The 23959-nt window shown below is 44.6% G+C and overlaps 4 protein-coding genes across 9 annotated transcripts in view; 3 read left to right on the forward strand and 1 right to left on the reverse strand.

Annotated features, from left to right (window-relative positions):
* The first annotated feature begins 37 nt into the window (after nucleotides 1-37).
* LOC122553249 lies at nucleotides 38-2701 on the forward strand. The gene has a single exon (XM_043696834.1). The coding sequence runs from the start codon at nucleotides 115-117 to the stop codon at nucleotides 1708-1710; it is 1596 nt and encodes a 531-aa protein (XP_043552769.1). The 5' UTR covers nucleotides 38-114; the 3' UTR covers nucleotides 1711-2701.
* Nucleotides 2446-6597, forward strand: LOC122553277 (paternally-expressed gene 3 protein-like). Its single transcript, XM_043696864.1, has 2 exons — nucleotides 2446-2489; nucleotides 5508-6597. Exons 1-2 carry the CDS (start codon nucleotides 2446-2448, stop codon nucleotides 6595-6597), a joined length of 1134 nt encoding a protein of 377 aa, XP_043552799.1.
* Nucleotides 6598-6810: 213 nt separating this feature from the next.
* Nucleotides 6811-12649, forward strand: lamp5 (lysosomal associated membrane protein family member 5). Its single transcript, XM_043696596.1, has 6 exons — nucleotides 6811-7001; nucleotides 7940-8112; nucleotides 8300-8431; nucleotides 10076-10181; nucleotides 11375-11563; nucleotides 11974-12649. Exons 1-6 carry the CDS (start codon nucleotides 6935-6937, stop codon nucleotides 12150-12152), a joined length of 846 nt encoding a protein of 281 aa, XP_043552531.1. The 5' UTR covers nucleotides 6811-6934; the 3' UTR covers nucleotides 12153-12649.
* A 4903-nt stretch (nucleotides 12650-17552) lies between these two features.
* The window catches only part of LOC122553087 (serine/threonine-protein kinase PAK 5-like), a 205347-nt gene continuing 198940 nt past the window's right edge, over nucleotides 17553-23959 (reverse strand). For all 6 annotated transcript variants that reach the window (XM_043696601.1, XM_043696600.1, XM_043696597.1 and 3 more), the window contains one exon: nucleotides 17553-19840. In XM_043696601.1, the coding sequence (XP_043552536.1) occupies nucleotides 19685-19840 (156 nt within the window). In that variant the 3' untranslated portion in view covers nucleotides 17553-19684. The remainder of the gene's footprint in view (nucleotides 19841-23959) is intronic.

A 23959-nucleotide genomic window follows, 5' to 3' on the forward strand; every position in this document is an offset into this window, starting at 1 on the left:
GAGGGGGTGGGGAGAGGGACGGAAGATGGGAGGGGGATTGGGGGTATAAATGAGCAGCCTCCTGTCTCTGTGTCAGGGAGCTCAGTCTGGGTGGTATTGGCCAATCCTGTCGCCATGGAGGCAGCCAGAGAGGAGCAGGGGGGCTGTGCCCTGCTGAATGCCATCTCCAAGGGGCAGGTACACTTGGCTCGCTTCTTGCTGGAGGCGGTGGACGGGAGTCTACTGGAGACCCGGGACCAGGAGGCTCGGACCCCGCTCATGTACTCGGTGTTACTGCCGGCTCCCGCCGCCCGGGCTCGCTTCATGCGGCTGCTGCTGGAGCGGGGAGCCCGGGTGGATAGCAGCGAGCGGACGGGCCGCACGGCCCTCAGCCTGGCCTGTGAACTCGGCCTGGTGGACGCGGTGAAGCTGCTGGTGCAGAGCAGCGCTGACCCGGAGCTGGCTGACCATCGCGGGAACACTCCGCTGATGTACGCTGCCGCCTCCGGCCACAGGGAGGTGATCACCTTCCTCCTCCGGGCCTTCAAACGCCTGGGGCTCGACATCGAGCGGCCCAACCAGGCGGGACTCTCCGCCGGACAAGTGGCCAGGCTCCTGGGCCATCGCGACTGTGCCCTAGCGCTGGAGGCAGCGGCCAGGACAGGGCGGGAGAGAGGCCATCTACCCCCTGACCAGCCCGCTGGTCACTCCATTGGTCAGTCTCTTGGTCAGTCCCCTGGTCACTCCCATAGTCATTCCCCTGGTGACCCCCTTGGTCACTCCCCTGACCATTACGTTGGTCACTCCCCTGGTCATTACCTTGGTCACTCCACTGGTCACTCCTCAGGTCACTCCTCTGGTCATTTCCCTGGTCACTCCATTCTTCACTCCTCGGGTCATCCCCTTGGTGACTCTCTTGATCATCTCCTTGCTTACTCTGGTGACTCTCTTAGTCAGTGCCTTGGGCCCTCCTCTGGTCATTCCCTCAGTCAGTCCCCTGGTCACTCCAGGACTCCCTTCCCCTCAGGCATGGACAAAACAGCTCCTTTCAGCAGTGGCCGGGATGCCATGGTCTCCATCGATGAGGAACAGGATCAGGATGAAGATGAGGACCCGGCGAGGGAACACCTCTTGTCCCAGTCCTCCCGGTCTCGGCTCTGCTCCCTCAGCCTCCAGCATGGCAGCGACCCCTGCACCAGCCTCCTGCCTCCTCTCAGCAGCTTCTCGGAGATCTGCACCCTCAGAACAACGATCCCTTACTCCCCACGGCCGGTCAAGAATGAAACCACCACCCAGAGGCAGTGGGCAGCGGTGTGGACCAAGATCACCCCAGGAGGGTCAGCTTCCACTGAGAGGGGCTCAGGACCTTCCCAGGGCAGGGCCTCCAGGGGCCTGACCAGTTACTTCCAGAAGAGGTGCAGCCTCCCCACCAGCACCCTGTGTCCCTGTCCCCCAGAGAAACAGCCAGCCTTCGGCAAGGGCAAGGATGTGCCCAGTACCCGCTCTGGCACCTTCACCGCCCTGGGCAGCAGACTCTTGAGACGCTTCACCTTCCCCAATTTCAAACAGTGCAGCGGGCACCGGGGCAGTGCCACCTTGGAGGCTGCCCACAGGATGCCCCGATCAGAAACTTTCCCCATCAGAAAGGATCACCCGCAGATCTCCCACAAGCCCAGCATCGACAGCATCAGTGGAGTCCAGTGTGAGTTCCCAATCTTAAACAAATCCTAAGTTCGGTGGCTGAAACACAGGAGAAGAAATTGCCCCGCAGTGTCCAGGGATGTTGCTGGTGAACCCTGGGAAATACCCCACGCGGAGAATGGGGTCTGCGTGGGATGTTCTTGGGAGGGTCAGTGCAGCCTCAAGGGGCCGAATGGCTTGCTCCTACACTGTGGAGATTCTGTAACGCTGAGGGAGAACAGACATCCCGGGAGATTGTGAGCTCAACCGCGGAGGAAGAGGGCGGAACAGAATTCCTCTGGGCGTTAGATCGAGAGAAACGCTTAGCTTTTATGTTCTCCCGGTGTGCCAAGGGGAGTGCAACAGCCAGGGACTATCTGAGCACTGGGTCTTACTATAGCAAAGACTCCCACGTGTTTACCCTTTAACCAGATTTAAGCTGTAGTTGCATCGCTGTTTATTGGGGCTGTTGGAATCTTATGACCCAGAAGAAGACCGTTCAAGCCAACGTGCCTGGCCCGAAGCTCCTGGGCAGAGCTTTCCAATCTCTCCCACCCCCAGAGCGCCGGAGTTTATTTTATATACTTTTCTGTATTTGTCCGACTCCTTCAACTCAGCAAACTTTCCGCCTTCGATCGTGACGCGTGTATCCATTGGAATAACTGTGTTGTCCACGGAGAGACTTGGTGCAGACGTGGGCCAGGAGTTAAAACTGGTTGCATGGTGTTGTGCCTCAGCACAGAGTCCTCAGACTGGCCTTAAAGCGGGACCAAGGAGCGTACCGCAATGCCGGCGTTCATAGCGACACTGTGCCTTTTCCTCAGCACTCGGTAACGCTTTACATCTTGTGTCGTTGCAACTTTCTCTCCGCTTGTACGAACGGTCTGAATGTCAATTAAATTGCTCGCGAGATTTCCCTCATGTTAACCTTATAACGGGTGGGATACAGCTATTGATGGGGTAAAGGTAACGCTGAGATGAAGCCAATGATGAGATCCTGTGCTGCCTTTACTCCGAAAGCTTGTACTTTCAAATAAACCTGTTGGACTATAACCTGGTGTCGTGTGCTTTTTTTTTTAATTTGAGAAAGTGAGGACTGCAGATGCTGGAGAGTCAGAGTGGGAAAGTGTGGTGCTGGAAAAGCACAGCGGGTCAGGCAGCGTCAGAGGAAGCAGGAGAATCGATGTTTAGGCCATGCACCCCACATTCCTGACGAAGGGCTTATGCCCGAATGTCCGTTCTCCTGCTCCTCGGACCTGCTGTGCTTTTCCAGCGCCACCCCTTTCCGACTTTGATTTTTAACTTCGTCCACCCCAGTCCAACGCCGGCACCTCCACATCACGGTCTTTACCTTAAGATCACTCGTAATGTGATATCGATTTTGAGACGTTTTAATAACTGGTTCCTGGGTTCGATTCCCGCCTGTCTGTGTGGAGTTTGCACATTCTCCCCGTGTCTGTGTGGGTTTCCTCCGGGTGCTCCGGTTTCCTCCCACAGTCCAGAGATGTGCAGGTCAGGTGAATTGGCCGTGCTAAATTGCCCGTAGTGTTAGGTACGTCAGTCAGGGGTAAATATAGGGGAATGGGTCTGGGTGGGATTCTCTTCGGAGGGGCGATGTGGACTTGTTGGGCCGAAGGGCCTGTTTCAACACTGTACAGAATCTAATCTAATCTAAATTTCTCTTGTATAAAATATGCCATAGAGTCATCCCGCACGGAAATAGATACTTCGGTCCAAATCCAAGTTTCCCAAACTAAACTAGCTGTATTTCCTATATCCCTATCCCATGTAGCCCATATCCCTATAAACCTTCCCTATTTGTGTGCCTGTGAAATGTCTTTTAAACGTTCTAATTAAATGTTTAAATGTTCTAACTGTATTTGCATCTATCACTTCCTCTCAGTTTATTCCATAAACGCATCACCCTCTTGTGTGAAAACGTTGCCCCTCAGGACCCTTCCAAATCTTTCTCCTCTCACCTTAAAAATATGTCCTCTAGTTTTTGACTCGCTCAGAAAAAAGACCTCTACTGTTCCCCTTATCTATGCCCCTCGTGGTTTTACAAACCTCTGCAGAGGTCACCACTCACCCTCAGACTCTGCATTGCAAAAATTCAAAGACAACTCAAAATACTGGGTACCAGCAAGTCCTAAAACTACACATGTTGTTAATTGTGTTGTCTATTGCAGCTTTTTGGGGATTGGCGGCTGGTGTTGGGAGGCAATAGAATTTTAAAAGAAAAAACAGTGGCTTTTTTTACACGTAGGGTAATGCACTTTTCGGATGAACTTAGAGTCATAGAGATGTAGACAGGGAAACAGACATTTCGGTCCAACTCGTCCACGCCAACCAGATATCCTAAATTAATCTAGTCCCATTTGCCAACAGTTGGCCCATATATATCCCTCCAAGCCCTTCCTATTCATATACCCATCCAAATGCTTTTCAAATGTTGTAATTGTACCAGCCTCCACCACTTCCTTTGGCAGCTCATTCCATACACGCACCACCCTCTGCTTGAAAAAGTTGCCACTTAGGTCCCTTTGCCTAAACCTAAACCCAAAATCTATGCCCTCCAGTTCTGAGCTCCCTACCCCAGTGAAAATACCTTACCCTATTTATGCCCGCCATAATATTATAAATCTCTATAAAGCTACCCCTCAGCCTCTGACGCTCCATGGAAAACAGCCCCAGCCTATTCAGCCTCTCCCTATAGCTCAAATCGTCCAACCCTGGCAACATCCTTATAAATCGTTTCTGAACTCTTTCAAGTTTCACAACATTCTTCCTATAGGAAGGAGACCAGAATCGCACACAGTATTCCAAAAGTGGCCTAACCAATGTCCTGTACACCACAACATGACCTCCCAACTCCTATATGCAATGCTCCTACCAAAAAAGGAAAGCATACCAAATGCCTTCTTCACTATCCTGTCTACCTGCGACTCTACTTTCAAGGAACTATGAGTCTGCAATCCAAGGTCTCTTTGTTCAGCAACACTCCCCAGGATCTTGCCTGCTTTGATTTACCTTCCCAAAATGCAGAACCTCACATTTATCTAAATTAAACACCATCTGCCACTCCTCAGCCCATCGGCCCTCCTGAGGGAATGATGGATGTGAATACAGTTGCAATGTTTAAAAGTCATTTGGATAAGTACATGAATAGGAAAGGTTTGGAGGGATATGGGCCAGGAGCAGGCGGGTGGGACTAATTTAGTTTGGGATTATGGTCAGCATGGACTGGTTGGGCAGAAGGGTCTGTTTCTGTACTGGGGAACATTCATATACCTCTATGACTCTAATTGTACAAGTTCATCTTTTTTTCAAAAGAAGATTTGTTGGGTGACAGATTTATACAATATTTTCCGTGTGAATCTACGTATACGCATCTGTATTTGTAAACTTGTGAGATGTTGGTTGGATCAAGAATAATCACCTTTATAACCAATAAAGATCACTGTTTCTCTAGTGGACGCCTGATTCACCTTTACATCTCCCAAATGAAGAAATGTCCTCTGCAGGTCCCTGTTAAAGGTTTGGAGGTTTTACGTGTTTGGTAATTGGAATTAATAGCACAGATTTTTTTTAATGAGGCGCTTTTCTACAGATCTATTCTTGGGGTTTGGGTGAAGTCGTGTCATTTAGATTTATTTCCCAAGAATGAATCTCCATGAGTCGTGATATCTCTGGAGGTGTCTGATGGATTCTGTGGGTTTGTTGCCAACTCAGGCAGGAGTCCGCAGGCGATGTGTAGGTGCTGCTCAGCTCATTTCAAGAGAAGCAGAGCTCAAAGAATACAGCTCTGCCATCCTGCAGAGCTCCACCACAGAGCCCTGACAGTACAGCTCCATCGCAGAATGTAGCTCCGCCACAGAGCCCAGTGAGTTCAGCTCCGCCACAGAGCCCAGTGAGTACAGCTCTGCCACAGAGCTCAGTGAGTACAGCTCTGCCACAGAACCCAGTGAGTTCAGCTCCGCCACAGAACGCAGCTCTGCCACAGAGCCCAGTGAGTACAGCTCCGCCACAGAGCCCAGTGAGTACAGCTCCGCCAGAGAGCTCAGTGACTACAATTCCGCCACAGAGTCCAGTGAGTACAGCTCTGCCACAGAACCCAGTGAGTTCAGCTCCGCCACAGAACGCAGCTCTGCCACAGAGCCCAGTGAGTTCAGCTCTGCCACAGAGCCCAGTGAGTACAGCTCCGCCAGAGAGCTCAGTGAGTACAATTCCGCCACAGAGTCCAGTGAGTCCAGCTCTGCCACAGAGCCCAGTGAGTTCAGCTCCGCCACAGAGCCCAGTGAGTTCAACTCCGCCACAGAACGCAGCTCCGCCACAGAGCCCACTGAATATAGCTCCACCACAGAGCCCAGTGAGTACAGCTCTGCCACAGAGCCCAGTGAGTTCAGCTCCGCCACAGAGCCCAGTGAGTTCAGCTCCGCCACAGAGCCCAGTGAGTACAGCTCCGCCACAGAGCCCAGTGAGTTCAGCTCTGCCACAGAGCTCAGTGAGTACAACTCCGCCACAGAGCCCAGTGAGTCCAGCTCTGCCACAGAGCCCAGTGAGTACAGCTCTGCCACAGAGCCCACTGAGTATAGCTCCGCCACAGAGCGCAGCTCCACCACAGAGCCCAGTGAGTTCAGCTCCACCACAGAGCCCAGGGAGTACAGCTCCACCACAGAGCTCAGTGAGTACAGCTCCATCACAGCGCCCAGTGAGTTCAGCTCCGCCAGAGAGCCCACTGAGTACCCAGTGAGTTCAGCTCCGCCAGAGAGCCCACTGAGTATAGCTCCGCCACAGAGCGCAGCTCCGCCACAGAGCCCAGTGAGTTCAGCTCCGCCAGAGAGCCCACTGAGTATAGCTCCGCCGCAGAGCGCAGCTCCGCCAGAGAGCCCAGCGAGCTCTGCACGCTTTCAGGAAAGCCGCTGCCACAGAAGCTGAGGCGCTGCTCTCTGACAGTCACACTGCACCAAAGAATTCACTCTGGGATTCCTCAGCACTGCTCTGCGTATTTCAAACAGAGAGAGGGGGAGAGAGAATCCATTCGACAGCCATCGCTGACCACGGAGGCAGCACAAAAAGCCCCAGTCCTGTCAGCCGGGGGGTGGGGGTGGGGGTGGGGGGGAAGGGTTGGGGTGGGGATGGGAGGGAAGGGTTTTTTTTGGTGGGGGGAAATCTGAGCTGCTTCATTCCTGGGCAGGTTATCAGTCTGAGCTGCTGTCCGCCGGTCAAAGGAACCGCTCACTCAGCAGTGCAGGTTCCCGATCTCCAGTACAGTATGGAAACAAGCAAGAGGCACCATCCTCATCTCAGCCCAGCACTGCATCTGCTCGCCTTCATCCTCAGTAAGTACAGTCTCTAGAGGCATGCTGCATTGGAGGGAGAGTGGGGTCCGGGAGGGGGGTGATAGTGGGGGGCTGCAGATCTCAACATTACACCCTCCCCCCCCGCCCCCCCCAGCCCCAAAGCCAATGTGTGGAGAATAATCTCTACACCCTCACCCACCCCGATCGAATCTCTTGGAAAAGGTTATGTTGGAATATCTTCCGAAAGCTGCCTAACGAAGCGTTTTCCGCAATTTTGCACGTTAACCCCTTGTGTACCTGACAGCTGTTTATTTTTTCTTCTAATGTCAGGAATCACATTAAACAAGCTGCTGTAAATGTTTCGCAGGTGAATCCAATAAGAAGGAGCGGGACGTTAGAGGGATGCTCTGTTCCGAAAATTCACTGATTTTTTTTTCCCCTTCCCTCAATTTTCATTGATTCGGACAAAGTGCTGCATTCCTCAAACAACCTCCTCCCGTCCTCGGAGCGTTCGGAATTCGTGGTTAGAGAGACAGTGAATTGTTTTTATTTTAATTTTATTTTTATTTAAGAAAATGACCAAACAGAGAAACAAATGACTGGGGTGTTCGGGCAAATATTTGAAATAAGTTCTTCCGACCCTGGAGCTGAGTTCACGGGATTGAACTGTTAAGACTAGCCGGGACATTTAAATACACCATTCCCCGGTTCCATTTCTACTGCAAACCCAACCTGTTCCCTGTTTTGAGTTAATCTTGTGTTAATCTCCCTTTGCAACTATTCCAGGTGCATTTTGTAACATGGTATTGAGGAGGGCGATAGTAACTGTTACCTCTTCTGCGACTGAGTTCATTTTAATTTATTTTCACATCACGGATTTGCCTGTAAATGTTGAGATAGAGAGAAAACCATCGAGCCATTTTTTTTTTAGCAAAAGATTACACTTTTGAGATGTGAGCCATATTGTCACTTTGCAGATGTTCTTCCTGGGGTCTGTGCGGAACAGGAGACGGAGAACCTCTCAGGGCTTTCCACTGATCCTTACAAAGACATTTTTGTGGTTCGGGAGAACGGAACAACGTGTCTGATGGCAGAATTTGCAGCAAAATTTAACATCGCCTACGACGCAAGGGCTAGTAACTATGTAGATGTAAGACAACGTTTACACATAGCTCCCTCCTTGAGATTAACACGCGAAAAAAAAACCCTTCAACTTTTGCGGTCAAAACCAAATTGTTTTAAAATCTGTTGTATCTCTAACTGATTTAGTTCACCTTTTGCAACGAATTACTCGGCGCACACACACGCCCACAACTTTTTGATCTTTTTGGCCCTAGCTCATTACAGAACAAGCTGACATCTCGATTCCACGTGGAGCAGGCGTGAGGGGAAAATGCGGAAATAACGAATCTGAGCTGCAGATTTCTTGGCTGGACGACATCTACAGTTTTAAGCTCTTTTTTGTGAAGGTAAACTCAACCTCCCCCCACCCCCTCCGGCGCGCTGGGAGGGATTAAAAAATCGAATATCTAAAACAACAAAAAAAAATTGCCTGAGACGCTTAGTGGGTCTCCTCTGTCTCTGTAAGCAGCAAAGTTGTATCTGAAGCTGGGGAGAGATATCCAATGTGAAGTTTGTCCACACGAAGAGAGAAAAAGCAGAGAATCTGTGTGTGTGTGAGAGAGGGAAAGAGACAGTGTTATTGTTTAAGGGTCCGTAACCTTTCATCAAAAATGGGAGGTGAATTAGTTTTGACCGAGAGACAAGGACAAAAGTAGAGTTTGCATAAATGCTACCCCTTCCAGACTTCACGATTCTGATGAAGAATCGTGTAACCTCGGAAACTTTAGCTTGCTTGTCTCTCTCCATGGACACTGCCTGTGATCTCCAGCATTTTTTATTTGCAGTTCTGACGGGACAGACTGGGTGACAGAAAAGATTTTAGAGTGATGCTGGAAAAGCACAGCAGGTCAGGCAGCATCCGAGGAGCAGGAGAATCGACGTTTCGGGCAAAGACCCTTCACCAGGAATCCTGGGTGACAGAAAAGTTATGCCTCCCACCCCATTCGAGCGCCAAAAGCAAACAGAGTTGGGAGCAAACGAAAGATGTACCGAGTTGCTGCAGACTGGCATTAGGAAACCAAGGTCCAGAATCAAATACAAACAGGACGAAAACAGAAATTGCTGGAGAAACCCAGCAGAGATAAAACAGAGTTAACGTTTCGAGTCCAGTGAGCCCTCCTTGGTTCTTAAAGATGCTGCTCGAGGTGCTGAAAACGAGAAAAAAAACAAAAACAGAAATTGTTGGAAAAGCTCAGCAGGTCTGGCAGCGTCTGTGGAGAGAAATCAAGAGTTAAAGTTTGCGTTCTGAGGAAGGGTCACTGGACCCGAAACGTTAACTCCTGATTTCAGTGCGGAGAGAAATCAGGAGTTAACGTTTCGGGTCCAGTGACCCTTCCTCAGAACGCAAACTTTAACTCTTGATTTCTCTCCACAGACGCTGCCAGACCTGCTGAGCTTTTCCAACAATTTCTGCTTTTGTTTCTGCTGAAAACAATTTCTGTTCTTTGGTTTATTATGTTTGTTTGTTTGAGATTTCCCGCTTCCTCAGTTTGTTTTCATTTTACTGCAATGGGAAACAAATGGAGTGTTGTGTTTGTAGTGGAATGAGGAATGGGTGAGGAATGCGACATAGTTCACTGCCTGAAATTGTTGGACTCGGTATTAACTCTGCTTGGTCTAGGGATGGTCTCCTGTTCCCAGTTCTGATGAGAAGTCGCAGATTTTGAAACGTTAACCACCCGCTCCCCGACCCCACACAGTCGCTGCCAAACGTGCGGAAATATTTCCAGCATGTTCCTCTCCAGTAACGGTGGCATTCTGTATATCTGAGGTTGGCCAATCGCTGTTCTCTCTCTCTCTCTTCGCCATTTCAAACATCAATAAGGGAGACCCAAGTGTTAAATACCCTTGAAAATACGCCAGTCTCCAAGTGGGAAACCAGTTTGAGGTCAAGTTGTTCGTGTTGGGTTCTGTGGAATAGGCGGCGTCTTATAAGAATGTCATGTCTTTGGTTACAGTCTGATGATGGATATTGCTGAACTTTTCAACAGGAAATCCGCAACGTTTCGACGAGGCAAGACAGTTACTGGAAGATCAGCAAGATGCAGTTCGTTTACGATTCGTCTGATACCGCTCACTTTAAGGACGCGGCCAATGGTGAGTTCTCCAGTGAGAATCCCGAACGGACTCGGCGCTACACCAATGCAAATCTGGCCCGAATCATTTTTCCTCCCCCTGAGGTCACGCCTTCAGATGCACGGTCTCGGCGAATCAAGCGAGACGATTTGGTTACACGTAAAATGTTCTGGTTTTGTGTTTGTGATCTCAGCTGGATCCCCGTTCTGCGTTTCCTAATACCCTACCCCCAATGAAGTTAACCAGCCTCACCATGAAATCATTCTGGAAATCATTCATGGAAATCTATATAACCCGAAATTTTTGGAAAGGGATCAAGGTTGTGACATTAATGCCGCCTTTTTCAGTTTGAAAATCTACGTTTAAGGGCGTTCGTTCTTTTTTTTAAATTTATTCGTTCTCGCCCGTAGGCTGGGCGCATATGTAATGCTCATCTCTAACCGCCCTGCAGGAGGCGGTGGCGAGCAGCTTTCTTCAACCCTTGCAGTTCGAGGGGGATTGATAGGTGTGTACGGCCAGGGAGAAACGAATAGTTAGACTGAAGTCACACTGACACAGTGCACGGAGAGGGCTGGAGAAGCTCGACAGGAAATGAAGGGAGAGAGAGAGAGAGAGGGATAACTTGGGGTGGCACGGTGGCTCACAGCACCAGGAACCCGGGTACGATACTAGCCTCAGGTGTCTGTGTAAAGTTTGCACATTCTCCCAGTGTCTGCATGGGTTTCCTCCCACCGTCCATAGATGTTCAAGTTAGGGGGAATTGACCGTTCTAAATTGCCCGCAGTATTAGGTGCATTAGTCAGGGGTATATGTAGGGGAATGGGTCTGAGCGGATTGCTCTTCGGAGGGTCGGTATGGGCTTGTTGGGCCGAAGGGCCTGTTTCGATACTGAAAGGAATCTAACCTAATCTGATTTTGAGTCCTGCGATGAATTCTGTTTCTGCTCCACGGACCTGCTGAGTTTCTCCAGCAAGTTCTAGATTTGTTTCAGATTTCCGGAGTCTGTTTGTTTTAATGCGTCGGTGCATCTCAAGTATTGAGATTTTTCTTCGTCCTGATGTACCCTGCTGGTGTTGCCCACACTCACGGCCGAGCTGCGGTTTGATCTTGGATTGTACACCTCAGGTTGCATGCTCTCTGTCAGTTCTTTTGCAGGAGCTCTGTTGCAGTTTTATTTTTGGTTTGGTGTCTGAGCAAGGACTTTCTCTCTGCAGCCGGGAAGCACACCGCCAGTTCTCGCCGTCTGTCCCTCTTTGTGACCCCTCTGGGCAAGTCTTACAAGTGTGAGGCGCAGGAAACCATCTCTGTCATCTCCAGTGACCAGCAGAAGGTGGTGGCTATCCTGCTCTCTCAGATCCACATCCAACCGTTCGGTCTCAAGCGAGACTTCATCTTTAGCGAAGGTAGAGAGGCGGGGGGGGGGGGGGGGCACGGTATTTTATTGTTTCTCTACATGGGGTGGGAGGGGTGGCAGTTACGGGGATGGCTGGGAGGTCACACTAATCTAGAGTCTGGGAGATCACAACAAGCCAGGCAGCATCAGGAGGTGGAGAAGTCGACGTTTCGGCTGTAACCCTTCTTCAAGTGCACAACAGCAAGATAAACATTGATTTGAAATTAGAATTCAAGAAATTGAAGGGGGAAACAATTACATACTTTCTGTCCCACGTTTTGTTATTGTATGTAGAATGACCCGAATACTATACCAGTCTCAAGCCTCACCGTTCGACTGTTTTTTCTTGAACTGATTTTTTTTTGAAAGAATCTATCTTTGTAGTATTCATGCTTTCATCCCCTCGTCTCTCCTCTGCAGCTTCTAAGTGTGTGGTAGATCAACAGGAACAGCTGGAAGAGACTCTGCCCCTTATACTGGGGCTGACCCTGGGACTCCTCATCGTGGTAATCCTGTCTGTCTATCACATCCACCACAAGCTGACGGCCCCCAGTCAAGTGCAGATCCCCAGGGACAGGTCGGAGTACAAACACATGTAAAGAGAGGCGATATAGAGCGGTACATATGTTCTGTGGAGAGCCACTAGGAGACTTGTATGTGACGCTTTCAGAACCTCTACAGCACAAATGTAAATAGCAACGCCCTGAATTCTCGCTGTATATATTTAAGCACGCTTCTTAATTTAAACAGTGAAATAGTATGTGGAATGCTCTAAAAAAATGGAGTCCCGCCACTGCCAATGCACAACCGACACATTTAAAGCGATTAAACTGATTGCAAAGATTACGGAATTAGTGTAAACGCCAACTTGTATAGTATATTGGAAACCTGCATCGCTGCAATTATGTCGAGAAGGTTCAGCTCGATTTGGTTCCTTCAAACGCTTTTTTTTTTGCTTAAAATGTACACGGGGCAAGGAGTTGGTGCATGAATTGGAAAAAAAAAGAACAAACGCGAATTTGTACAAATTCTCAGCCGAACTGTTTCGGGCTCAGTCCTGAACGCAAGAAATAAATCAGTCACTTTTAAAAGGAAATCTTACGGCGTCCCTGTGGCTTGGTTCGAGTCTTGTTTTACTTTCAGGATGCACTCGGAGCAATATTGAGGTCAGGTCAAAGAGAAGCAGTCACAATTTTTCATGCCCGCTCCCCCCTCCGTTTGAAAACCCATTGTCCTTTTCCGTATTCTGTTTGGACATTTGATAAACCGAACGCAGGAAGTTTCAGCGATTTTTAGCAGAAACTCTCTCGGCAGGTCCCTGAAATCCAGTCGCTGTCAGGCAAAACGATTACCTCCCGAATGTGGGAGGAATACAAAGGGGCACTGCATTATTTCTGATTTTTTTAAGGGGGTGGTGGAGGCTGGTACGATTACAACATTTAATAGGGCATCTGGATGGGGAGATGAGTAGGAAGGGTTGAGAGGAATATGTGCCAAATGCTGGCAAATGGGAATACACTGATATAGAATATCTGGTCGGCATGTTGAGTTGGATTGAAGGGTCTTGGTGACAGTATCTGACCAATTTGGGCTCATTTACTCCCCTCAGTTTACAATAGGGAGATGGAATTGTGGAACATGTTTTCCCCGCTTTCCCACCTCCATCACTGAGCTGCTCTGGAGGAAGTGATTAGCAGTAGAGCGAGTAAGGCTCGCTTCACAATACACGTGCATTTTCTTTTTGTTTGAACGGATGCTTTAAAACAGTCATTGGGCCGTTCCACTCGTATACTTTTCCGATGTTCTGTATTCCAGTTATGGAGAGGCTAATTCCTCTGGCAAAAAGACTGAGCTAAATCCACAAGAGTTGTGTACTCAGATTTAGTTGCTAAATCCTTTGCATATTTGAAGCACAGCAGGCCGGGTAAAATATGCTGCTTCGATAGTTAATTACACTCAAGGAAGGTTAGTGACTGGGAATTATCAATCAGTTTGTTGCCAGTTTTGTTCTGTTTCCTCTCCCCAAGGGCAAACAGTCCATGTCACTGAAAGTTACTTTAATAAACCCGTTTGGACATATTATAACACACCTCAGGAGCAGGTGGGATTCGGGCAACACGATGGCTCAGTGGTTAGCACTGCTGCCTCACAGCACCAAGAAATCCGGTTCGATGCCACACTCGGGCGATTGTCTGTGGGGGAGTTTGCACAATCTCCCCGTGTCTGCGCGGGTTTCCTCATACAATCCAAAACCGTGCAGTTTAGGTGAATTGCCCATAGTGTTCAGGAATGTGTAGGTTATGTGCATTCGTCAGGGGTAAATTCATGGGAACAGGTTTGGGTGGGATACTCTTGGACTTGTTGGGCCGAAGGGTCTGTTTCCACACTGTGGGGATTCTATGAACCCTGATCTTCTGTCCCAGCTGAGATATATTCTACTCCTTGCGTTGAACTGTCGGCTCCTTCCCCTCTCTGTTCCTTAAATTTCTGCTTCTGTTTTAGCTGGGAGGACATTTCCCCCAATGTCTGTGTGGTAAGACTCAATACCTGATCACAGCTATGAATCCATTGTCTTCAAAATACTGTTTTAGATTTAGTTTAATGTCAATTAAAAAAATAAAACATATTTTTAAGTTAAAGAAAAAAACAGATGGGGAAAAATTGAATCATAAGTTAAAATTTACTTTATTATTTTGTTACACAATGAAATAAACAATTATAACAGCAACTTGCCCCCATAAGGCGGGCTATAAAAACTGTTCCATTTTTGTTTGAGCATTTTCAATTAGCTCTTGTGTGAATGTGGCCTACTCTCATAATTAATTCAGAAGCATTTTTGGTTTGCTCCTCTAGGTAAAAACGCTTAAATTACAATCTTAGGTAAGTCAGATTTCTTCCAGGTAGTTGAAACGTTTCTGTGAGGAATTAGCATATGAGGAATACAATTAGGACACAATTAGTACTTTAACTAGATAAGTATATCAGCTTTTGCCTCAGTTTGAAAAGTGTATGTTTTTTTTAAACACTGAGGGTGCATAGCACCTTGTCAATTTTATTCTTTATCAATGTTATGATCTTAAGCCACGATCACTATTGTTCTACCAATCTTATGAGATTTGTATTAGTAACCGATATCTTTTAGTAGATTCACAATTTTATTGATGTTACAGCTATCTTTGATAAAGAGGGCAACTTTATTTTTAAAAAGTAGATAAAGCACATTATTAAAAATAAACATGATTGGTGGATGTAACAAAGATGAATGACTGCATATTCTTCCCACAACTAATTCTGAAAACAAATGTTTGCTGAATAATTTTCTTTATTTTAAGCTTTTTTAAAAAAAGAAATCTTACTTTTCATTTCACCTTGATCAGTAGCCAAAAGTAACTAATGTTGTCATTAACTCAGCTGCTTGTCTACCCTGTGATAATAGTGGATCACAGAATGAGATTAAATTCCCCAAGTACTACCCATTCTATCATTTTGTGATACTACAGATTCTTTTCATAATGTTTATGCTGGAGTAGAATGCTCCCTAGAATAAATTTGTTCTGTTGCTTAAGAGAGGCCCATACATTCTTATGGATAACCTTTTTTTGGAGCATTAGGAATCCTTAGGTTAGTACTCTGCTGGGATAAATAGTTCATCATTGCTTTCTGATGACATGATATTTGTACCTACAACTATATTTTGCATGAGATTCCTGAAGGTGGAGAGATATGGTTTATAGTGGTTATACTCAGGAGTGGTGATTTGAAGACAGTGCCTTGTTTTATTAACAGATCTACCCATCAACTCATCCATAAATATCTCCTACAGATATTACTATGCTCCTGCTTTGGCATCCTTGAGACAAGGCAGTGGTTCAAACACACTTTTTTTTGGAATATGTATTCTGCACTCAACCTTGTTCTTAACATCTCTGCACAAACATTGCAGGAACAGATTGGAGGGCTCAGAAGGTAAATTGAGCATTGGAGCAGATTATCTGACAGCAATCTAACATGGTTCAATGAGTAACAGATATCACAATATTATATTTAACCATCTGAGGGGAAAATACAGGTTAAGATTTTGAGATTGCCTGTTTCATCCTCTTTTTCATGTTACTCTGCAAAATGAAGCCAAAAGCAATACCAATACCTTTTAAATATTTCTTGCCACCTCCCCTTGACTTGTAAATTATTTACTTACTTACTTTTACTTACACTCAAATGCACTTTAGAATCATGCATTCTAAGTAACAGCAGCTCCAATCCCTTACTGAAAATTAGTCCCCTGAAGTCACAAGAGTGTTTTGAATCGTGCACCATCTCTGAACAACATAATTCAGCCAGAGCTCAATGAATTGAATTGAATTGAAGCAGCTTTATTGTCACATGTACTCAAATAAAAAGTTGTTGTCACCACATAAGGCACTATCTTCGGTACACAGGTATGGATTTTTAAGTGCAAATTTGTTCAGGAAAAAAAGAGAAAAATAAAGAAATAAAAAGCCCTACACTTCATATCCTCGGAATAAATGAGGAACAGAGAGAAGCAAACAGTCCAGAGTATTGTGCTGGAAAATCACAGCAGGTCAGGCAGCATCCAAGGAGCAGGAAATCAACGTCTTGCGCAATAGCATCCTGATGAAAGGCTCTTGCCTGAGATATTGATTCTCCTGCTCCTTGGATGCTGCCTGACTTGCTGTGCTTTTACAGCACCACACTCTCGACTCTGATGTCCAACATCTGCAGTTCTCACTTTCTCTAGGTAAACAGTCCAACCCAGTCCAAACTGGCACCCAGTCTCCAGCAACTGAAAGAGTCCTCCACTGCCTCGTTGTTGCTGGACACATGAACATAGCAGTCACCAGACTTTGCCAGCATCTCTTTGCCATTGGACCCCCATGCTGAACCAACACTGGAATTGAAACCAGGAGTCCCCGACTCCACAGCCTCCTTGCGATTAACCAGAAGTCCTTGCTCCGGGCCTGCTCCAACGCAACCAGGAGGCTAACCAAATTATCCACCTAGGATTGAGACATCTCTGCTGGATCAGTCAGACATTGGAAAACAAATCCTTCAAACTAGAAGCCATTACAGCACTTACAGAATTGACAGAATCTATAGGAAGCAAAGGACAGATTAATAATTTCCAGAGTCATTGCTCGTGTTGTACTGAGGACAGTTGTGCTACTTCAGTTGTGACAAAGAGCCTGGGTAATGGAGGGGCAATAGAATTAGGTGGAGCTGGGGGGGTGTGGGGTAGAGTGAATAACTTTAGTCATACCAGTTTGATAATTTGCCTATATGCCAAAATATAATAAGTGTTGAGAAACTCTTTCTGCCCGAATCCAATCAGATGGTCTGTGTAGGTCAAAAATATGTGTAATGAAAACATGGGAATCATCTTTGAAACATCAGCAACCTTCTTCTAAATGATTGACAGTGAGTCTAGTTGCCCACAAAAAGAACCATGCCTTTCTCCTACATTGCAACCATGAGCACACTTCAGAAGTAATAATCGGCTATGAAATGTTTTTAGTCAGCTGTCCGATGCTATACTAGATAGCAGGACAAATTAGTCAGTCCGGCACTTCCTTGAAATTTGCTCACGAGTACAGAATATCTTATATTCATTGGACTGATGAAAAAAATGTTCTGAGCAAAAGTGGCATTCTAGGCAAAGTAGGGATATAAAACAAAAATGAAATCAGGTGGATAAAGTCAATAGATAAGGTATTTTCCTTGGGATGGGGAGGGTGGGGGTACAAAACTAGAGGACATAGTTTCAAGGTGAGAGAGGAAAGATTTAAAAGACATCTAAGGGGCAACTTTTTCACACAGAGGATGGTACATGTATGGAATGAGCTGCCATAGGAAGTGGTGGAGGCTGGTACAATTACAACATTTGAAAGGCATTTGGATGGGTGCATGAATTGGAGTGTTTAGAGGGATATTGGTGAAATACTGGCAAATGGGACTAGATTTATTCAGGCTCTCCAGTTGGCATGGATGAATTGGACCGAAAGGTCTTATTTCCATGTTGTAAAGCTCTGTGACTCTATGAATACATGTTACAATGAGTATTTCTTGTGATATTACCTTGCATCAATTAAACTGGTCTCGCAATTGTATGCTTCATTCCAACATTTATTTATAAGAACTGGGAGCAGGAGTAGGCAATTCACAACCTGCTCTGCCATTTGATATGATAGTGATTGATCTCTTGGCCTCATCACTACTATCTTGCCGACTCCCCATAAACCTTTTAGCTCATAACCAATTAAAACTCTATTGCCTTCTTTAATTTACTAAATGACCCAGTATCCACCGCACACTGAGTGAATGAATACCACAGATTCATGAGCCTTTGAGAGAAGTAATTTCTCCTCATTTTGGTTTTAAATCTGCTATCCCTTTATCCCTAAACTGTGGCCCACGTACCTTTGATGTAGCACACTTAATGACAATTTACAGGACTACGAGAAAGCTATAAGTCACATCAGGAGATATTATGGCAAATTGGTCAAAGTGGGAAGGTTTAATAAGCATCTTTGCGGAGGGAAGAGTGGTCGACAGGCAGAGATTGAGGAAGGGAATTCCAGAGCTTAGGGCCTGGAGAGCTGAAGGCATGTCCTCCAAGGATGAAGCAATAAAACTGTAGTATGCTCAAGATGGAAGAACTGGAGAAGTGTAGACACAGTTATCTCAGAGAGTTGGAAGGCTAGTCAAGATTACAGAGATGGAGAAGTGTGAAGCCATGGAAGGATTAGAAAACGAGGGAGCAAATGTTATATCTAAAAGCATTGCTTAAGCAGATGCCAGTGTATGTCAGCACATGCGGGGCTGATGTGTGAACAGAACTTGCTGTGAATTTGATTTCATGGACCTTCATAATATTCATTCCTTATTGTTTACTTTCCTGATAGTGCATTGATTTTCTAGTTAATGGCAAAAGTGACAGGAAGGACAACCAGAACATTTCAACACACTGCAGTAAGCTAACATCTGATCAAAAGACTAGTGAGTAACATATATTGTGACAGCAAACTTAAGTATTTTACTATTGGTGTTTTGTGAATGTTGAGACAAAATAAAGGCATTTAATAAATAACCAGGATCATTTATTTCCTCTGCAGAGGCACGCACATTTCACTCAACGCAGCAATACAGCTCACTAGGTATCCATCAAACTTTGCATGACTGTTAAAACATGCAACCACATTTAACAAACATCACATTTAATTTAATGTTATAAACACTGACAAGTAGACAGCAGCAAAAATATTTTTTAAAAAATGATAAAGTAACATGGTCAAGAAAAACGGTGTTAATTTATCAAAATGAACAAGTTCTTTAGTGTTCAGTATAGTGCCTTAAGTCAGAAACAAAATGTTTCAGTACATAAATTTGGAACAAGTTTGTTAATATCTGCAACTCAAACCATTTGCTCCTACAAAGTGACTAACCCCCACCCATGTAAAGGTCTTGTTAATTTCCCTGAAAAATTCTTAATACTGATTGCTATCACAACAGTTACTTCACCACAAAACACTGTTAGTTTATCAGAAAAAAAATGTAGGTAAGATACAAATCCAATCCAAAATACATTGCACATCTAAGTGTGGAAAAAGTGCTCACCAAAGGAAAAAAATGTCACTATTTTATAGAAATACAAATTCCACACAATTCACCGAGCAGGACCCTGCGGGAAAGTTCTGAATGTGCTGAAATCTGTTACAATGTCAGAGTCTTTAAAGCTGATATGAATTCCATTCCCTGTACATTTTGAAAGACATACAAACTGACTCCTGAGGAAACTAAGTTCCAGAAGGTACTGCTTGAAGTCACCAGCCAAGTCACATCACGAGAACACAACTCCTGACTGCCTGATTGATTATACTGCGGCACTGTGCACCTGAATTGGTAAACCAGCAGCTCAGGGAACGGGAGGACTACACGTCATTGATTCCTTTATTTTGCTTTGTATATCTCTGACCAACAGTTTCAAGAACGATCATAATCTGTTATCATTGTAATATCCTTCAATCTTCTTCATTCACATTTTCTGGTGCTATTAACTAATCTTTAATTCTCATTTCATTGCCGTGTGAGGAGGTGCAGCTGAATTCCTCTCCCTTCATCGATACCTGTATTGTCTCATAAGAGGTACAATACAGGATGGGGGTCCGGATAGCTTGAGGAATGGATGCTTTAATAATTCTTGCGCAGATGCTCTTTGTAAAGGATCTCTCACTAACATCAAGTCCAGGAAGCCTCGTAGCACAGATGATGCCTAAAACAGACCAGGAAAAAAAAAAGTGTCAAATGTAGAATTTTCTCAGTTACTTTGACTCAAACACATTTAACTTGCTCAGATTTAAAATTAATTTAATTTTTAATATTTACTTTTATTCATAAATGCCACAATTTTATTATTTCATTGTACAAAGATTAGAAATAAAAAAACTATCCTCTTTCATCTAATACATCCATGTACAAATTTTATTACAGTTGGCTATGCCATAACATATTTCTTCAATGTGAATTGGCTTTAATGCGATTGAAGAATTTACATAGTTTTTTGAAGAATACAAACTTTCCTTACCTATAACACGATTTCGGCCCCCTTCGTTTAAATGACGCGATTATTGCGTGATTTTCTTAACGTGAGATCACACATGCATGGTAGAATAATATATTGGGGCATCGTGTGGCATAATTCGGGACTAACACGTTATATCAGAACCGTCTGTATTTATATACCAGTGATGCACACTTGTAGTGTTAGGGAATCAACATATTTCACAGGATCATTGAATTGTTACAGAATAGGAGACAGTTCTCTAAATAATGATTCACCTCGCCATTCCCCTATCTCTACTAGTTAACACTGAACATTGTCCATTTTCATAGCAGAGTCAAATTCTCTTTTGAATGCCTTGATTGAACTAGGCAGTGAATTCTGGAACTTAGCCATTTATGATGTGATAAAGGTTTAATTTCCCCATATAACTTTTGTTTCTTTTCCAACTTCATATCTGAGCCCAAGTGAGAATATTTTCTCCCTACTTACTCTACTCAGACCCCTTAGGACTTTGAATACCTCTATCAAATCTCCTCTTAGCCTTCTCGTCAGGGAAGCAGTCCTAACATTGATTTTGAAAAAAAGATATTCGCAATATCGAAGAGATAGATGCCTTCAAGTGTGTAACTCGTAACAAAATATATGTACTTTTATTGTTGAATATTAATGTTAAAATGCCAGAGGCATTATTCATAACAGGTTGACAGGTATATTGATTTATAAGGGCATTATGCCACACCATGTGCCAATGTAGTATTCTGACATGCATGTGCATTAGGGTCTGTTTTGGTGCTCTCCTTTAATGCCAGTGCAATAATTGTGGTCTTCTCAGCTTAAGGTGCTGACTAGTATTAGCAGGCATGTGGATGATTCAAAGCATGATTAACTTCCCTTTAATTTTTTTAAAAATCTAATGCGATATGGAAATTTGTAATGACTGATTATGACCTGTACACTTGCCTGTTAGCTGAATTTGTTTTAAAAAAGATAATACCCAAAACATCTGTAGAGTTCTTATAGTAAATGAAAACTTTTCAATGACAGGAGTGATATTCCATGAAATGCAAACTGCTTTATGATAGCAAGGGCAAGTATTTCACTTCAGTGAATCATCATGCAAATTGAATTTCCAACAACCTGGATCACAAGAGAAATAGCTTTTTAAAAACACAATACAAATTTATTATAGCAGGGTTAGCGAGGGGAAATATTGGCTGGAATGAGGGGAAGCGTGTTAATCCCCTGCTAATTTGCCTTCAGATAATAATCTTTCTTTTCTGCACTTTTCTCTCTCATGGATTCTCTCTGGTTTGCTGTATGTCTGCAGTATTTATCTTCTCTGTATACGTGAGTCTCTTGTTTGATTAGCATTGTCTACCGATGGCGAGAGAAGCAAACAAAAAACATCCAGCCTATGGAAATAGTGCTCTTATCAAAACACACCTTTGTAAAATATTTAAAAGCTCAGATTTTGTTTCAGAGTCTGTGGGTTACAATCCACAGCCTTTCCTTCTTCAGGTGTTAAACCTGCATTGCAGATTTTTGGCAGGGACTATAATCGATGCATACTAAAACTGTCCAACACAGTGAAAATACTCAGACTGCCACACACTGGAAATTAGACATAGAATTGCTTGCTGAATTCTAGGTAAGGTAAATCTCTTCATCTCCCTTTGATGGTTTTGACAAAGCCATTAACTTCACATTCTCAGCCTTTCCGAGAGGCTGAGATATCTAATGATAAATAATTAAACATAGAAAATGAATTCGGATATACAAGTTTAATTATCTTCTTGTAAGTTTTGTACATTTCTATTGACCATATCTGCAGAAATAAGTGCTGAGGCTAGTAGAGAATGCAAGCTGGCAATCAACATTTTTTTGTTCTTTCATGGGATGCGGGCATTCAGTGGCTCAGGAAACATTTACTCCCCATCCCTCAGTGCTCTTGAGTGGTGGCAAGTTCCCATTTTACAACTGCTGCAGTCTATTTGGTGTTGGTACTTTACATGGTCCTAATACTAAGGGAGTTCCAGGTTTTTGAACCAGTAACAGTAAAGGACAGAGATGTAGGTCCACATCACAATGGTGTGTAGATTACAGGAGAACTTGCAGGGGGGGTAGTGTCCCCATACATCAGCTACTCTTGTCCTTCAAGGTGGGAGAGGTGATAGATGATTGGAGGTTGGTGAGTTGCTGTAGTGCATCTTGTAGGTAGCACACATTATTAGATTAGGTTAGATTACTTACAGTGTGGAAACAGGCCCTTCGGCCCAACAAGTCCACACCGACCCGCCAAAGCGCAACCCACCCATACCCCTTACCTAACACTACGGGCAATTTCGCACGGCCAATTCACCTGACCTGCACATCTTTGGACTGTGGGAGGAAACCGGAGCACCCGGAGGAAACCCACGTAGACACGGGGAGAATGTGCAAACTCCACACAGTCGCCTGAGGTGGAATTGAACCCAGGTCTCTGGCGCTGTGAGACAGCAGTGCTAACCACTGTCATGGTGCATTGATGGTGGAGGGAATGAACGTTTAATGTAGTGGACTAGGTGACAAGCAGCCCTGGATAGTGTAGAATTACTTCAGTGCTGTTGAAGCCACCTCTATTCAGGTAAGCAAGGAGTATTCCATCACACACCTGACTTGTGTTTTGTCAATAGCAGACAGGTTTTGGGGAATCTGGAGGTGAGTTACTCACCAGAATTCCTACATTCTGACCTGTTCCTATAGTTTTTATTTGATTGATTCTACTTTATTTCTTTCATTTGATCATTCCTAATTGGAGAGTTGTCTGATATATGTGGCTATTAAGACCATGTTAACCTGCATAAAAATCTAAAAATAAAGTTAAATATTTGCATTTTTGCCTAGGGACAAGACTGACTTCTGGTTAAAGCAGATGATAAGCAGATGATGCAAATTTAAGTACAGAAATCAATTCCACTTCTCAGGTTTCCTGATTAGTGTTACACATTAAGGCTGGGATTTAAATGTTATCATCAATATTAAATCATCCTTCAACAAGGAGGTGAAGTATTCACCATTCATAATTCCAATTAAAATTTCTTCTCAGTGTCTCAGTCATGCTACTATTGATAAACTAAATGAAGATCATAATGGATGCCCAAATATGAATTATAATTGAAGCATCTTTAGGGTCTCAATCAAAAATAAATATTGATTTTTAATAAAAACATGCAGTGTCATGAAATTTTGACTTTAAGAAACAGCATCATTTGATGGCGAAGTGGTATTATAGACTTTAGAGATTTATATAGATTATATATAAAGAATCAGTTTTCTTGTCTAATTACAAACAAAAATAGAAATTTCTGGAGAAACTCAGCACATCTGAAAGATCTATAGAGAGAAAACAGAATTAATGTTTCATGATGTGTGATCTTTCTTCAGAACTTCTGATAATCCTCAACTCCACTTTACTAGTATTTTTCTTCAGACACGTTACGGATAGCATTCCTTAGCAATCATAGGAACAGAAGTAGATCATTTGCCCCTTCAAGACAGTTTTGCGATTCAAATAAATCATGGTGGATCTGTACCTTCACTCTATCTGTCTATTTTACTTCCATACTACCCAATTCAATTGGCTAATACAAATTTACTAACCTTGGTATTAAAACTTCCAGCTGATTCCCCAGCACCAACATCTTTTAGGTAGGCGATATTTATATGTCTTAGAGACATACAGCACGGAAAGAGACCCTTTGGTCCAACCAGTGCATTCTGAACATAATCCCAAACTAAACTAGTCCCACCTGCCTGCCCCTGCCCCACATCCCTCCAAACCTTTCCTAT

Source organism: Chiloscyllium plagiosum, chromosome 9 (genome assembly GCF_004010195.1).
Source record: "Chiloscyllium plagiosum isolate BGI_BamShark_2017 chromosome 9, ASM401019v2, whole genome shotgun sequence".
Classification (NCBI taxonomy): Eukaryota; Metazoa; Chordata; class Chondrichthyes; order Orectolobiformes; family Hemiscylliidae; genus Chiloscyllium; species Chiloscyllium plagiosum.

Coding starts and splice junctions, on each gene's coding strand:
- LOC122553249 (XM_043696834.1), top strand. CDS start 115: ATGGAGGCAGCCAGAGAGGAGCAGGGGGGCTGTGCCCTGCTGAATGCC.
- LOC122553277 (XM_043696864.1), top strand. CDS start 2,446: ATGCCGGCGTTCATAGCGACACTGTGCCTTTTCCTCAGCACTCG. Junction 2,490..5,507: donor TGCCTTTTCCTCAGCACTCG/GTAACGCTTTAC, acceptor CTGACAGTACAG/CTCCATCGCAGAATGTAGCT.
- lamp5 (XM_043696596.1), top strand. CDS start 6,935: ATGGAAACAAGCAAGAGGCACCATCCTCATCTCAGCCCAGCACTGCAT. Junction 7,002..7,939: donor TCTGCTCGCCTTCATCCTCA/GTAAGTACAGTC, acceptor GTCACTTTGCAG/ATGTTCTTCCTGGGGTCTGT. Junction 8,113..8,299: donor GGGCTAGTAACTATGTAGAT/GTAAGACAACGT, acceptor TTTTGGCCCTAG/CTCATTACAGAACAAGCTGA.